The following is a 16,770-nucleotide window of genomic DNA, read 5'->3' as shown; positions in this document are numbered from 1 at the left end:
TTCTTGAGCTTTCTTGGTAGCCATTGGTGATTGCAGTGTGATTTTAGCCTTTCTAACGTCCTGCTGCTTGTTTGAAGTTGTTTTAGTACTATACCCTACAGCATTTGACCACTCCAAGTACAGTGCATCCAGTGCGTTCGATACAGTACGAACTACCGTGACTGTACATTGTACACTGTGTAGTACTACAGTACAGTACAGTACAGTACAGTATGGGGGCCATTGACCACGATCTACGCATACTCTATTCTTTTGTTAGAAGGATTGGACTGAAATTTCAGTTCGTACTGCAGATTCATGATATTTTAAGTAGAATTAGAACCTAAAAATTGATTATTTTTACAATTTTTGTTACCAAATTTGAAATTTTAAACATCTAGGCTATCGCTTGATACCAAATTTGTTCAATTTAGTCTTAAAATTATGTCTTGATATCATTTCAATGGCCGGCAATTTGAAGCTACCCTGTACTGTACGTTACAGCCTAGATGTCCATGATCACCATCAGCGCCTTCAATCTGTAATGAATGACGATCTGTCCGGCAATCCGTCAGTGGCCTCCATCACTGTATATACACTTATTATACAGTCCATGTAACATAATGAAGTATCATATCCAACGTACTGTACAGTACAGTACTGTATAACAATATACTGCACAGTAGACCGCCACTGCGCGTACTCGTACTGTGCAATGGGCGCTCAGTCTGATGCAACCGAAACTTTCCTCAGAGTCTTGTTGATTTTCTCTCTCTAAGATACGAATAAAATATATCTCATCCTCTCCACATCGGAAGCATCCTTTGCCAGTGCTGTATACCATCCGATAACATTACACTGTACAATGAGTGGAGTACAAGAATCGCGCACACTAAGCTGCAATCCATTATTCTGCATTACCCATTTACCCATATTTCAAAATGTCTAGTAAAGATCGTCAGTCTGTCCACTGTTCTGTATAGTGTCCTTTTTTTACACTATGTACTGGACGCTGGACACTGGACGGTAGCATGCAGTACTGTACTGTACACTGTACAGTGTACAGTATAGTACTGCAGTATGAAAAGTGGAAAGTTGTGGAATGAAATTTGCCCGACGAGCATGAAGATATGCAATAGATGCAATGTCGAGTTGAAATCAAGCATTGTAACCATCATACTGTAATGCTTCAAGTTCTACAATAATGTAATTTGTACTAGTTCGACATACCTGACTATCGTGAATAGTGGTACTGTTGTTGGTTGATTGGCATGTTTTTGTCAGTCCGTAACTTAGTACACCGACTGGTAGAAAACAAACATGCCGTGCTGTTTATTCGAGCAAATTACCTTTCATTCAAGCTATTTTGAAAGAAAACACCAATGTCCATGTCGCCGACCGCCCACCCCTAGAAAGTACTCGACTTCAATGTACCAATACTATATTTAAAGGAGGATGACTGATGAGGATTAAATCAACATTGACGTCTTGTTATTTGTTTTGCATTTGCTCTAAATTGAAAATTGAAATGGAGTCGATTGCTCCAAGCTATCCTTCAATCCCACAGTACGGTAGCCAGCAAGTCAATCAGAGTTGCACAAATGTCCCACTGTACACTCAGTGTACAGTACACTGTACTGTACACTGTACAGTACATCATGCAGTTTCTGGAGTGGAGCGTGAATACTGCCACTAGTGTACTGTACTGTATCGAGTCAAGCACAGTAGCATAGTGTACAGTACGTCAGTGTCCAACTGGCGTCGTACTGTACACTGTACATCATGCAGTTTCTGGAGTGGAGCGTAAATACTGCCACTAGTGTACTGTACAGTACAGTATGTCAGTGTCCAAACCGATGTCGTACTGTACAGTACAGTACAGTGCGCCAGTGTCCAACTGACGTCGTACTGTACACTGTACAGTATCTGCAGTGGAGCATCAATACTGCCACTAGTGTACTGTATCATGGAACACTCGATGCCAGTACTGTAGACATATTCAATCGTAGATGAAGAGTGGCGGACAATATTGGCATTGGCGTGGCCCTAGACAGATGTATCAGTATACACACACACACAATGCGTTGATATTGTTGTCAACGACTGACTGCATTAAACAGTAGGCAACAATGCAGTCAGTCATTGTTGACGCTGATCTCGACCGTCAATCGTGCCTTGGTTGACTCATGCTATTGTTGAGAAGCAAGTTCGTTTTCTAGGCGAATGACTCACAAGCGACTGAAATCATTGCAGTTGACGCACTCCATTGGCTCACTGCTTCCATCCTCAACTTGCGCCATCAAAGGAAATTGAAAAATTTCACTGAAGAAAATCCAATCTTGTCCCACTCCATTGGATCCATTTTTCACTGCTTGACTCTTGTATTTTACCTTGAATTGGATTGCATTGGTAGGAGAAAGCAAGCAAGGCATCATTGAACGTCTACAGTAGAGTTTATTGGCTGTTGTCAATCTTGTCAGCCTGTATAATTACTGTAAGGTGGTAAGCTTGTTGCATTGACCCCAACCATTATGGCAGAAGAAGAGGAGCTTCCACTGCGATTGCGATTAAATTCAGTCATTCGAGCATTAGACGAGCATGGCAAAGGCTTTATTACTGTGGAAGACATGCAGCAATGGGCTTCTACATTTGGTGATCAAGGGGTAAGCGAGAGAGAGACAGACAGTGACCAGTTAATTCACACCTAGTCATGGTATCAACGATCTCGATCACTCACTCCAATGTTGATACTTGTCCAAACTAGAAATACTCCCATGACTGACAAAGTGGCAATCATTGTTAAGGTCTACTCTACCCTAATTATCCAATACCAACCATATTCACTCTCGATAAAATTAGCCTACCCTAGTTAGAGATTGCCAGTAGACGAATATCCCATTGGGGTCTACATTGAATTCTCCTAATCGATAGTACAGTATAGCCATGGATAACATGTTATCATCACCTAGAAAACAACATCACCCATACTTCAATCCTTTCTTACCAGTTACTGCAGGAGGTAGACTAATTTTTATGATTCAATTCAGCTTCCAATCGATTGCATTTCTTACTGTACTTTATCCCATGGACTGATTATTCTCACCACATTTTTGCAGCGATATCATACATTTCAACAATCTTTTTTTTCTTTGCATCGTCTAACAATCATGATGGCAAGCCATACTAACGTAGGCTTTCTACTCCTTTTCTTGCCAGACGAGACTTGGCACAATTTAAACCAAAAGACCAACTGCATATCTCCTTTCCCTTCTTATACTTATTTTCATTATAGTCTATGCCAAGTCAATAGAAAGGATGGATAAGCAATCAGTGACATTTTGCTCATTTTTCTTCTTTGAACACGACTTGACACGGATAGTCATCGATATTGACCACATACCGATACTGGCTTTCTACCCACCAGACTACAATACCTATTCATCCATGTCATAGAAAGGAGACAAGAATCATCCTTTACTACTAATATGTGGTAAAAGATGAACTCAAGACATGGAAACATTGACACTTCTATCTTTGACTGCCTTTTCTTGCCCTAATTAAAGCACCAGGATACTCAATACTAAGTTACTGATGAATTAATGATCACTAATTTTCCTGGTAACTATGGTTTGATTCATTTTTAATTCGATCAACATAGGATAGTATTGCAAACATCAGTTTCTTTTAAGGCTACAACAATTTGCCTCTTCAAAATGTCCTAATTTACTATTAGTCCAATGGAGAGATGTTTTCTTACACATTCATCTGTAATAGCATTGAGTGATCGATAGAACGTAATAATTTTCATTAACTGATTGAATTGAAACCATACTGTAGTATACCTATTCAGTAGCACGTTGATAAAATCTTCTATTAATTTAGGGTATTCTTGAAAATGCTTTAATTAGGACAAAATGTAGACGTTAAAATGATTGCCAAAGGCATGTGTTATTCATTGATAGAAATGTTCTCCACAAATGGTCAACTTACAGTATTGCAATAGCTAATCTTAAAATTGGGAGATTTTAATAACAGTCCAAGGCCTCGTTCGCTTTTTATAAACTCCATCAGAAAACATTAACTAAACTACAAGTACTGTACTTAATATAATATAACTAGAGTGGCAATGTTTGAATAAATTGGATCATTTAGTATATACTAGTCCAAACTCCCGTCGCTTTGCTGACGGTTTACGATAATGTACCCATTTATTAATAATTAACAGATAGTATTACCATTCGACATTATATATATCCCGGTAATAGCTGGGTACTACTATATTTAAAACAGATTGATTTAATGGTCGTACTGATCGTCCATTTCCACGTTGATCTTAAAGGAAAGATATCCAAGGCAGAATGAATTTGTATGTTTCAGTCCAGTCTTGGAATGAATTGTAACAGTACAGTAATAACAACGTCACTTTGCAACAGACACCGGCTACTGTTGAAATTACAAGTTGTAATAACAATTCTGCTTTTGGTTTGTTTGTAGAGTAAAGAGAACTACTATAAAACAGGTTACAGTATGCAATCATAGCAGTAGGCCACTACTGTATTGTACTTTGGCATTATTTAGTCATTCCAGGATATAGCCTAAATTATAAGTATACCGTGAGCATTATCATACAACAGTCAGCGGCTTTGATCACAACCTCCGAATTGACTTTACCACTGACTTAGCTTGCTGTAACATGTAAATTGCCACCATTACTGTACAATATTGTAAAGCCACATTAATCATAATACTTGTAAACAGCATTACGATGCCCTTCAACGCCCTTAAGTAAGGAGCGATACCCTGACCATAATCATTGCAGTATCGATTGATATGGCCCATGATCATCTAGATACCTCACTTTATAGTGCTCTCTATTCAGCAAAGTCATGAAAAATAAGATTGTTGTGAACATATTTCAATGGAAAGTGAACTGACTGTAAAACCTTGTCTAATTCGGTTCATCTTTGTTTCAAAATCAAAGTAAACGTTAACCCTACAGTATACTGCAAATCTTCTTAATAGCTGAACACCAGAAGTATTGATTAGGCAATAAAAACATTACCGTAAGGCATCGTCGAGAATAGGTCATAAACGATATCATTTCCTTTAATGATCAACTTTTATTGCATGTTAAAGCTTGCTCAAATATAGCATAGGATAATTTATGTACGCGCTTAATGACACTTTGAAAATCCATTACGACGCGTGATAAAAATCTCAATATCTTTAGCAATTTCTATAGGTGCGTATGTAGCTTGTAAATTCAAGCTGCTTTACTTGAAAAAGTTAGGGATAGCTTATATGTTATCATAGCAACGCGACTTATCGATTTTTTTTACTAAATGACTTTGGCTAATTAGCCGTCGTCAAAATATTATTTGTTTATCGTAGCTTGTTGGGCTTTCAGTAGTTTATCGTGCACGTCAAGTTAATATCTTCATAAACTTGATTCATTCGTTGTTTGCTTGGATAGTTATGGGCCTACTCGTATACCCTTTAATGGACACTTTCTCACTAATAAGAAGTAAGATTTCACCTATCCTCCAAACTTTTGCTTTAATTTCGATTGTGCTTATGGCCATAATTGAGTGCATCCTGAAACTAAAGTCAGCGTACTAGATATTATGTAATAGGACTTGTTTTACCTTTTATCGTACATTAGTTGTATCGTTATAAAGATTCTTTGCCTGGAGAAAATTACTCATTTTCTTAAGAGACGGAATTGAAATCTAGCTATAAATTTAATTTTTAAATACGAAACTTTTAATAATATCTCCAAATGGAAGTCAGTGTCACATTATAATTATCAATCAATACAGCTACTCGTTTTTACGTGTATATTATAAACGTAACAACAGAGACGCTTGGTATATTTCACCTATGCACACTAAATGGCGATTTATTGTATGATGATAGATAATTGATACGTTTTGATGAGAATTGGTATTATAACGCTTTAACCTTTAAAATTTTAGGAGGTACAAGAAATCATTCGGAGTTTAGATCCGGAAGGACGCGGTAGATTTGATTATGAAGAATTTAAAGAACGTGTTAAGTGCGTTTTTACAGGTAAAGTACGGTATCATAATATAGCTAGCAATGCTTACAACTGGCATCGAAACCGTTTCTATTCTTTATGTCACTTTCGAGTGCTTAAATCTTCACATCTAGATAAGCAACGCTAATACTACGTATTATATTGATCGTTTTTAACAAGCACATATGACTTCGCTATAGCTAGAGATTTCGTATATGACAAAATTTTATTTTTGGCTCACGTACGGCTCAAAAACAGGCATTTCTTAGTAGCCTCATGTTATCACGGCCAGTATTCAAGTCCTCATGTAAACGAATATTAGGATGTTTTAGTTCTTTCAAATAATTAATAATATACTATAGATTGTACAATGTATAGCGCTCATAGTATTAGAAAGAAGAAATAAAAATGGTCATGTCATGGTATTACGTAAATGATAATGATATGTTCGATATACTGTACTAAATTACCAGGTTGGTTATAGTCTTCTATAGATTATAAATGGTACGATTTCTTTAGAATAAGCGTCAGTTGATTTTTGATTAATTTACCATTGAAATCGGATCTAAGTGTATTATCTACAGTATGTGTATGGTAAAAATTGAAATTAAATTAAGAATGCTGTTATTTCAATATACGAGTACTGTATATCCAGACTGCAGTCTCATCATTTATTAGTTTGTGGCCTGTACCGGGTCTGATATATTGTCGGCATTTAGTGCAATTGATTTGTCAGAAAGTTTTATAAAGTGAGATTGCAAATATAATCAAAACCCCCTTTCATCTTTATTCTTGTGACTTTGAATAACAAATTATCTGTTTTTTATTTGTCTAACTTCACTTTTATATCTCTTATCTGCGAATTATATTGCATTAATTCCCACTGCCTTGAATGACTAATTGATATCTGTGCTATCTTTTGTTCCTTATGTTTACATATTACTAGGAAATAGTCGCAATGGTTACCAACCTGCACCAGATGTCCTTGATTCATTAGAAAAATACCATCAATTACAACAGGATCAGTTGGTAAGGAATCTCAATATAAGTACTTTACATTTAGAACGCTCGGGAATTTTGTCTTCTTATTCCTTAATAACCATTTTACATGTAGACCTTTTCATATGGTGATGTAAATTCTTAAGTAGTTCAATTTCGTACTGTAAATTCGAGTGCTGTTTATTCGATTCGATTGTAGCTAGACTACTAAGATTTAAGAAATATTTTTTGGAATCAGTCACTGCTTCAACAATTGAAACTTATTACGCCAATTTAATGACCTGTTAAGATTTAATATTCGACCTAAAAGGCACTCATTTATCGATTTGATAGCCTATTATCCTAGTTATTCGTTTGCTATGGATACTATATCGTTCTTTGCACTATAGTTAATTAATATCTAAAGATTACGTCCTATGACTAATTTTACATAGTAAATCTAATTGAAGAAATTATGATTGCATCATAAATTGTAATTTAAACTAATAAGCCATTAAAAGTGAAATTAACATCTAGATCAATAATTTGATAAGTATCGTATATAGCTATCATTATGGCTTTACAACTAACAACAAGGCCATCTATAGAATCATTATTCCCATATATATTTAACAATGGCTCTTATAATTGCACTTAAAAGTATACTATTGACGTTTACAAAAACGTACACTTATAGGCAGGTACAAAGGATCTCGTTGATGGTCAGGAAATGCACGTCAGCGTTGCTGACACGACAGATTCCGTAACCGATACCAAAGACGAATCAGTAACTTTAGTTAACGCTGACAATCAAAATACGAGTACTACTGATGAATTAAATCAGAAGGAAGGCGTAAATAGTAGTTTACTCTCGGCAAGCACAAATGAAGAGGGCTTTGTCGGAATGGGTGAAGACGATTCGATGATGATCGATGAAGAATCCGATAAGGAGTTAACCCCCGCTCGGTAACCATACACTACTGCATGTTTATAACTTAAAGTCAATGTTACGATAAATGTAGTCGTAATGATCGGAAAGATGTCCTTTTACCGTTACTTGATAATGCCTGGCTACGTAGCTGGCTTTTATTATCGCATTGGTAACATTTATCTTTGTCTACTTTTAGACTAGTACGAACTCCTTCCGGACGAAGGGTAGGAGTGTAAGTAGTCATATCCGATGATGAGCTTTAGCTATAAAATTTTGTATGCAATTGAACTGCAATTATAAGCTTTAAATTACACTTTAATGTTGCGCACTTTTTCCTGTACAGATTAATGATAGATTTAAGTGTTATATAATATTATTGTATCAAATTCTTAACAGGAAACTACTCACCCGCGCAAAAGTTAATGGTACTCCTTCTTATCTCAGTAGAAAAAACAGTACAGATAGTCAGGCATCGGACGACAACGCAGAATATTTACATAAATTAAATGATCAGGTATAGTTACGTATATCATTTGGTATTTCTGTTTTTAGTACTCACTTAAATAGTTCATGACATCATGCGTACTATAAATTATTTCTTAATATTCATGGATTGATTACCTGATATACAGCTAATGTTTGCAACTCAGCTACGATAAAAGATAACTATTTGAAAGTTACTATACAAAACGTTCTTCTAAAATTTTGGTTATGAGCGTCTATAGATCTGCGTAGTAATCGTCAAAATACTGAGGGCTAAACTCTACTATTCTCGATAAAAAGATAAATCGTGATTACTAAATCAGCCGCAGCTATAATTATTTTCATATCAGAATTTCATGCATGTCTTTATTTATCGTAATGTTGTAGATATTACATCTTACATCTCAGCTAGAGAAAACTGAAAAACAATGTTCGTCGCACTCTGAAGCATTAAAGCGTACAAAAATTGAAAATAGTCAATTTGTACAACGGTGTAACTATCTGGAGGAACAACTAAGTGAGAGCAGAACTGTTCATGCTAGTGATCTTGCGGAAGAAAAGAAAAAGCATAAAGCTTACGTCGTAAGTGCATTATTAAAGTCATTCCTGCTTTATCATTAGATTGAATATAAGTATACCACAGTACTAGATAGCAGTAGAAGTGTCTAGCGTTCCCAGTAAACCAATATTAAACTCAAATCTATTATAAGTAATTGCTAATTACATTCATCATTTCTCTCACCTTTTGAGTTTCTAAACTATCATATGTAACTTGATAATCGCTCATTACTATGACGTTTTTATACCTTTCATGCAGACAAGATTAGAGGCTGATAGAGACAAACAGATTGAGTCCCTACATCTCCAGTACGTAAATAGAGTGTATTTTCCAGATTAAGTATACTTTTTGACATATTATGATAAATTGCATCCGCAGGATTAAAGATCTAAATATGAAATGCAAAAATTACGCTCAAGAAATTTCTTATCTGAAGGGTCAACAAGATCTAGACCATGCGGTAAGTTACACAGTGTGCAATTATTGACCGTTATTATAAATATCAGTTTGAATTGAATGAAGAAAATTAGATTCCACCTTGAAATAACTCATAAAATTAAAGATAGCTTATAGATAGACCTTACGGTAGAATTAGATTAAGTGAAGACTTTGTAACAACTAATATTTGGATAATTATGACAGAAAGCTACTTCATTACAAGAAAAAAACGATGATTTGCAACTCCGATTTAACCGTAGTGAAGATTCAGTAAAGACTCTAGAAAAAGAAATTGTGGACCTGAAGACATGTATTGAAGAAGATCAACAAGTATTTAAGCAGGTAGAACTCTCATAGCAATTTTAAAATACGATGTATATTTCTACTTGATATAATATTTAGAAACGAACTACGTTATTTGCTAGATATAGCGTTAGATATAGTGTTAGCTACTTTGACTGACTTTTTATAATATTGTAATATTCTATTTATGATATTTATCAAACACTACTTCATGTGTCTAGAAATTAATAACTATGTTAGTACTAGCAATATTGTAACTTAATCATATTGTAGAAGGTCAATTTACGATCTCACTGTCAATAGCAGTTACGCAGTCGGACTCTATACTGTCGTTAGGAATTATCGCGCATACGTCATTTGAACGTTTAACAATTTAACAATAAAGTTTAAATATTAAGAATGAGTACTGTTATCAAAAATATCATAGGTATTACATGAGGCCCAAGAAGAAAATAACAATCTGCAACGACATTATGATGAAGCTAAAGATGAAATCGAAAGATTAACATTAGAGACTAAGAATTTTGTAGCTATAGACACGAGTGGTTACCAGAATGAGATTAAATCGCTTCAACGGGTAAGACGCAGCTAAAACTTAATTTCCATACATTACAATCTTATAGTAGCTCTACGCTAAGTTTTTGGTACTATAAGTTCATGAACAATTTTGTATGGATCTCTTCCCATGTTAGGCGAGCATTAATATGCTTAATTTATCATCCAATGCTATCAAGAATATTAGTCTTAGAATAATTGTCATGTAGGGTTTTATGCGTTGCATACATTTTTTTCTACTTTAAGTACTAACTAAACAATTCCTTATAGATATCTCCTTAATTATATTATAATTTATACAAGTATTTATATTTTTAAATTAATTAATACCTCGTGATGGCCTACCAGTTACAAGAATTGTATATAGTTTAAAATAGTAACCTTGCTGATTAGGAAATATTGTATTGCAAATCGAAACAGAAAAATAGAGTTGAGTTTCAATCGTAATAGGTTACTTGCAGCAATAAATCGGGTTGAATGTAAATACAATATGCAACTGAAAGATACTTTATGTCGATATTGATACTATTTGCCAAATATCAGGTTGAAGAATTATTGAACCATCATATTGCATAATTTTCGGTAGAGTTGCAATTGTAACACTATCATTCTTTTTACAGGACATTCAAAAGTTGAGAGAAGCCAACAGTAGAATGCAAAAGACTTATTTAGATGGCCAGTTACAGCGCGTCAGTTTAGATGATAATATGCCAGCAGAATCTCTGGCAGCAGAATTGGAATTTGCTAGTAAAGATGAGGTAAGTACAGCAGCCAACTACGTAAATGATAGGTTTTATTACTTCTGTACTGTAATTATCCGTACTACGATATGTAATTGCCGTGTATTCTATTACGAGTAATCATTTCTTAACTTAACACACTGTATTAAAAGAGATGTAATGATAATAAGAAGTGATTATAAAATGATATAATCTTTCTTTCATGAAATAGCTTATGGAAGCTTTAAAACAACAAGAAGATACAAATAGTAGGATGCGAACATATCTGGATAGCTTGCTCGCTGTTGTCATGGAAAAAGACCCAACGCTACTAGAGATAACAAATCTTAGACATCATCAACGTCTACGAGAAGAAAATCAAGATTCTTAACCGACTACTAATAGCCCTACATCATAAAGTTGTATGCTTACGTTCTGTAAGATTTCTAGTACGTGCATACCTAGTTTTTTTCTGTCTACTTCACTCATTACTAAGCTAGTAACTGAAATTTATACACGGATGCATTATCCTTCGTTAGATATCTTCGAATACATTTTCAGACCTATTTGGCTGTGAACTATTTAACATTTGTATATGACTTAGTTGTTCTTATTTTAAGAATAACCGATAATGCGTAATCTTTTCGATGTTCGATTCAAGATCTGCAATGCACTTCTAGTTTTAGATACTAAATTTACTAAATCGATTTGTTAATAGAAATTTTGAAATTTTAGTCCTCTTCAATAACCTGACTTACTTATTACATAATAGTAGTATTATTTAGTAGATTATGATCATAACGTGAAAGTAGGAACATGCCTATATGCGGCACATAAATGTAGATGTAAATTGATGACCTGTAACCTTTCATATCATTATGAACATAACGAAGTTCTTTTCTTATCGAATTGATTGAAGCAATCAAACAAATATCAGTTTATTTCATTTAATAGTTTCATTCTTACCGTTACCCTCGACAACTAATGTATCGATAAATAATCATAACTTGATAATTAGGTGGATATCTAGAGGATATATGGTTTTGACATTAAATTACATACTTCTACAGGACAAATCTACAAAGATTCAAGTTTTTTAATAGCATAATTTTCGAAATGTTAAGAGAGAAACTTTTCGTTTATAAAAACTACCGTAATATACTTCTCTTGCCTAATTTAGATATTTTACACTAAAATGATTTAAATGTTTTCTCTTCGTTATTATTCAGAAACTTATATTAATATGTACGTTTGAGTTTAAAGACCCACATCAAAATCTAATCTAGAACTTTATCCATATAACTTGAGCTGTTTATATTCTTTCCCAACATAACCCAAATGTAATAAAGATCTTTAAGACTATTTCGTATTCTTGTGCCTATGTTAACGCCTAATCTAGAGATTAGTAAGCAATGCTAGTTCGGTAATCAGTAAATGCATTAATATCAGCTTTATACTGTCCTCTTAGACCAACCAGTAGAATATAGCGTAAGATCAGATAAAGCTACATGTGATATAAAGATAAGGACAGTCGCCTGTTACCTCAAGTTTAATCTTAACATTATTTAGTCGATATGAATAGATATTTTCAAATGGTAAACTTGTGCAATCTACGACCAGGAGTTACAGTCTGCAACCTGAACGGATGAAGTTATACTCAAAACATTGGTCAATAAGAATCATGGTTAGCAAAAATTATATATCGAAATTTTAAAAATAATTTCTCGGCGCTATTTCATTTTAGAAACGCCTTGCTCTTATACAAAGTATAAACAATACAATATCTAGTATGTCAGAGTATTCTTGTACCTGCGCTGCATACCAGTAAGTAAGCATCGTATGACACAAATATGAACCTTTTAACTAAAACTATACCGCAAATGTATTTTATTTGCTATACAGCCTATACTTCATATACATATTGCGGAATGAGTTATCGTTTGTTGTACGGCTACAACTTAACATTAAATTTCGTTGCAGTATCCCCTCTAAACTTGTATTCAACGCGATTTCTATATCGATATTTATCAGCGATGTATCCAAAAGTTTGTGTATGTACTGTTATAGTTAGCATCGTTATTACTAACTATAAGTTACGATAATAAGTATTTTTTGCGTCCTAGTAAAGTTCCTATCGAGAATATTTTGTGTGAGTTAAAAGTAGATTTCCTATAATCGTTCCGTTTTTCTATGTGTTGCAAGTTTTGATGGTAACGACATAGCACCTGACCAAAGGGCAATAATACTGTCGAGTTGAATAAGCGCCAAATGTGAGAAAATAGGACTGACTTGTAATATCATAGCAGTATAGGGATTCATTTATTGGATGTATTCTTGTAAAAATGCTTTAAATTCACATGGCTGAAGGCAAGCTTTGTAAGTTAATAATTTACTTACTACAACTTTTCAACGTCATAGACACTGTTGATGACGTTATAATGTAATTACATATCACTTACTGAAGCAAAACGCCTAATAAAGTTATGCATTACTGTCAAATCAAATATACCACATTTTACGATTTTTTAAGTTATTAAACAAGATCATGCGCTATCGTAAGCCCTTTCTTCCACTTTATCACAACTTTTCAACATCATAGACACTGTTGATGATATTATAATGTAATTACGTATCACTTACTGAAGCAAAACGCCAAATAAAGTTATGCATTACCGTCACATTAAAATATACCACATTTTACCATTTTAAGTTACTAAACAAGGCTATATCGTAAGACCTTTCTTCCACTTCACTATTCGTTAAATTTTTTTATTGCATGGTTTATAAAGTCACAACAATAGTTCCATCACATAAAACTGTAACGTTTACAGTTGGTAAGTGCTGTAAGAGTTTATAAGAATCTTTGTAGCCAAAAACAACCCATAATCGAAAACAACGTTAAGTATAAACCAAATATTATTATTGTGAAAACATTTCATATGATAAAAAAATCAAAATACTTTACAATTTTAACGCAAACCCTATTTTTAAAACTTATTTTATACCGGAATGTCACAGATGCAAACATAATGTACAAACGTTAGTAATTTTAAATAGTTTATGTGTCTAACATCATAAGCACAGAATTAATTATTGAGCTATCGTATGGTATCCATTGTTGCCTACTGCATATGGCCCAGGCTCACAAAAACTTCAATCAGTCTATGTCATCATTTAATGACAACATTATTACAACATTTTTATAATCAATTTACCACTGAGTTTGCAAAATTTGTGAATTGGGAAACACCAATACTCTATTAACTCTCTATTAATTCTACATAATTTGCAGGAAACATTCCCTTATCACTGTTGCTAGTATAACCAATCCACCAGCCTTCGTCGATCATTTCAATATCGTAAATGATATCTCCAGGTTGAAAAGATATCTCATCTGCAGCATCTATAACAAATATTTTAATGGAACAGTGTGATCGATCAATGCTTAAAAAACCTATCATGTTTCATAATGAAAACAGCTTCACCAGACTCAGAATAGTATTAATGCACACTAAGTTATTAGATAAAAGAATTCTTCAAGTAAAAGACTATGCAATTTCTTTCAACGAATTGATTTAAATTGCACAGTTATAAAACGCTGAGGTTTTGATAAACTTCATTCTTTAGAAAATAAGTCATTAACCTGCTTGATAGTCGTATAACGCCTTTGCATGAACTCCTGAAAGAGGCGGGCTACTTTGCTCAGCAGGATTAGCTTCTTGTTGTTGGTCATCTGTTGCCGGATAAGAGGTATTTTCATACTGTACAACCGCAGGCTATCCATTTTAGATAGGCAGATTTTAGTAAGTGTGTTAAAAAGAAATTAATCAGATATTAATTACTGTAAAATTTAGCATTCATTCGAAATATCTATCCAACTGATACCTCCTGATAGTTGTCTTGGCGATACTGTTCATCTTTGGTGGTTTGGTCTGGAATCGTAACTTGCTGCTGTACAGGTTCGGGCTGGGGGTTGACAAAAAACCGGCAGCGGTAAAAATATTGGAATGTTACAGCGTCATATTGTGTTATTTATGCGCTACAATTTACATGCTCAAGTCAAACCTGTTGGTAAGATTCCTCTACATAGTGTTGACTAGTAGCAGTTGTTTGCTCAAAGGTACGTTCTTGTTTACTTTGACGAACTAACGCTGCAGCTTCTGCTACTCTATCAGGTTCTGAAGGCTGATTACTCTGTTCAGACGACACTTCTTTACGTTGCTGCTGTCGACTTTGTTGAATCAGTATTTCAGCATCATTCATCCTGTTCGTTCTGTTAGTTGAAGCCTTAGAAGTAAAACACCCATTGTACATTAAAGAGGGCTACTAAATTTCAATTACAACGGTAAAATTATTGCTATCATTACTTATCGAAAAGGAAATTCATAGAATAACAATACTTAGTGTTACGAAAACGATGTTGTTTCTATCGTTTATATGCCAATACTGTGGTTTTGGGTCAGTATTTATATTTTGTACAAAAATAGTCGTACAAACCTCATGATGTCGTTCTACTTCTTCCTGATCATGAAAAGTCCTACCAGCACGAACTAATCTAGCGGCTTCTTCTGCTTTACTTTCACTTCTAACCCTTACTTGACCATGATCTTGACTATGCCTCTCCGCAATGCCTCTTTTAATCAAGGCAGTAGCTTCATCACGTAGCGATGATTCAGTAGCTTTACTGGTTTGTAAAGCTTGTTGATCTTGTTCATGAAACGCTCGACCAGCTCTGATTAATCTAGCAGCTTCCTCAGCTTTACTTTCGGCGGTACTGGTAATAACTTCCTGATCTGACGAGGGTTTGGATGCAGAACTGGAAATTAACTTGGTAGCTTCATCACGTAATGATGGAGTAACATTACGTTTGCCGCTTGCTGCTTGTTGCATTTCTCGCTGATGAAATTCTTTGCCTAGCTGACTAAGTTTAGCCGCTTCTGCCCGTAAAGGCATCGTTCTATCCACTGGCCTACCAATAGCTCTCTGTTTCTCTTGAAGTCGCTTTTCTCGTTCAAGAGCTTCTCGAGCCTAACAATTATCATAAGTAATTTATGATTATGGAAATGTCATCATGGTTGGTTTTACCTACAAATTTGATGGATTAATGATATGGAAAAAATTCAACGATAATACCTCTCTCTCTTTTATTTCCTTTTCATATTGAGCTCGTTTTGAAGCAGCGTTGGCTTCTTCATTTTTCGAACGTTGTTTCTCTTCGTCTTGTATTTTTTGCCAAAAGTGATCACGTTTTTGAATATTGATATCTTGATTTAAGGTTACCCTAGCCGGTTGATAATTTGTCCCGACAGGTTCTATAGGTGCTACAGGCTTATGAGACTCTTTGTGAAAGCTGTAATTCGAACCAGAAGATTTGGATACTTTATCAATAACGCTGTCAGGATCAACATCGTCTTCCGAGCGTGCATTGATGACTAAGTGAGCACCTCGAAAAAATTCCGTAACATATCGTACGTGATTGGAACATGTCCCTCGAACCGTAGTTGGTACACCATCTCCAGACCAATTGATTAAAACAAACTTGGGTAATTTTGTATTTGGATCAATAACACGACAGAATGCGTACATAATTTTACTTCCATTCAATTCTTCGATCAAGTCTTGCAAATCGCCATCACTTGTTTCCACCACTTTCAAAACATGACTTTTGCCCTCATAACCAAATAGCGCCCAGTTCACACCGTTCTCGTTATCACAAACTGCTTTCCAAGCATCTAAAAGCTGTTTTTTATTCGTATTCAGATCGATCGACATGCTGACAATGAATTTT

The 16,770-nt window shown here is 34.6% G+C and overlaps 2 protein-coding genes across 2 annotated transcripts; one reads left to right on the top strand and one right to left on the bottom strand.

Annotated features, from left to right (window-relative positions):
- Positions 1-2,510: 2,510 nt before the first annotated feature.
- On the top strand, positions 2,511-11,373 carry TRIADDRAFT_60532 (uncharacterized protein; the record flags this gene model as incomplete). Its single annotated transcript, XM_002116555.1, has 13 exons — positions 2,511-2,642; positions 5,955-6,048; positions 6,963-7,045; positions 7,692-7,960; positions 8,122-8,157; positions 8,322-8,439; positions 8,796-8,990; positions 9,226-9,275; positions 9,346-9,427; positions 9,610-9,747; positions 10,136-10,285; positions 10,884-11,021; positions 11,215-11,373. The coding sequence occupies 13 exons, from the start codon at positions 2,511-2,513 to the stop codon at positions 11,371-11,373; spliced, it is 1,644 nt and encodes a 547-aa protein (XP_002116591.1).
- A 2,869-nt stretch (positions 11,374-14,242) lies between these two features.
- On the bottom strand, positions 14,243-16,754 carry TRIADDRAFT_31115 (uncharacterized protein; the record flags this gene model as incomplete). The annotated part of the gene is made up of 5 exons (XM_002116491.1): positions 14,243-14,385; positions 14,626-14,683; positions 15,048-15,203; positions 15,534-15,939; positions 16,108-16,754. The coding sequence occupies 5 exons, from the start codon at positions 16,752-16,754 to the stop codon at positions 14,243-14,245; spliced, it is 1,410 nt and encodes a 469-aa protein (XP_002116527.1).
- Between the last annotated feature and the right edge of the window lie 16 nt (positions 16,755-16,770).

Source organism: Trichoplax adhaerens, genomic scaffold (genome assembly GCF_000150275.1).
Source record: "Trichoplax adhaerens TRIADscaffold_16 genomic scaffold, whole genome shotgun sequence".
NCBI lineage: Eukaryota > Metazoa > Placozoa > Uniplacotomia > Trichoplacea > Trichoplacidae > Trichoplax > Trichoplax adhaerens.
This window is presented reverse-complemented; position numbering and strand designations above follow the sequence as displayed.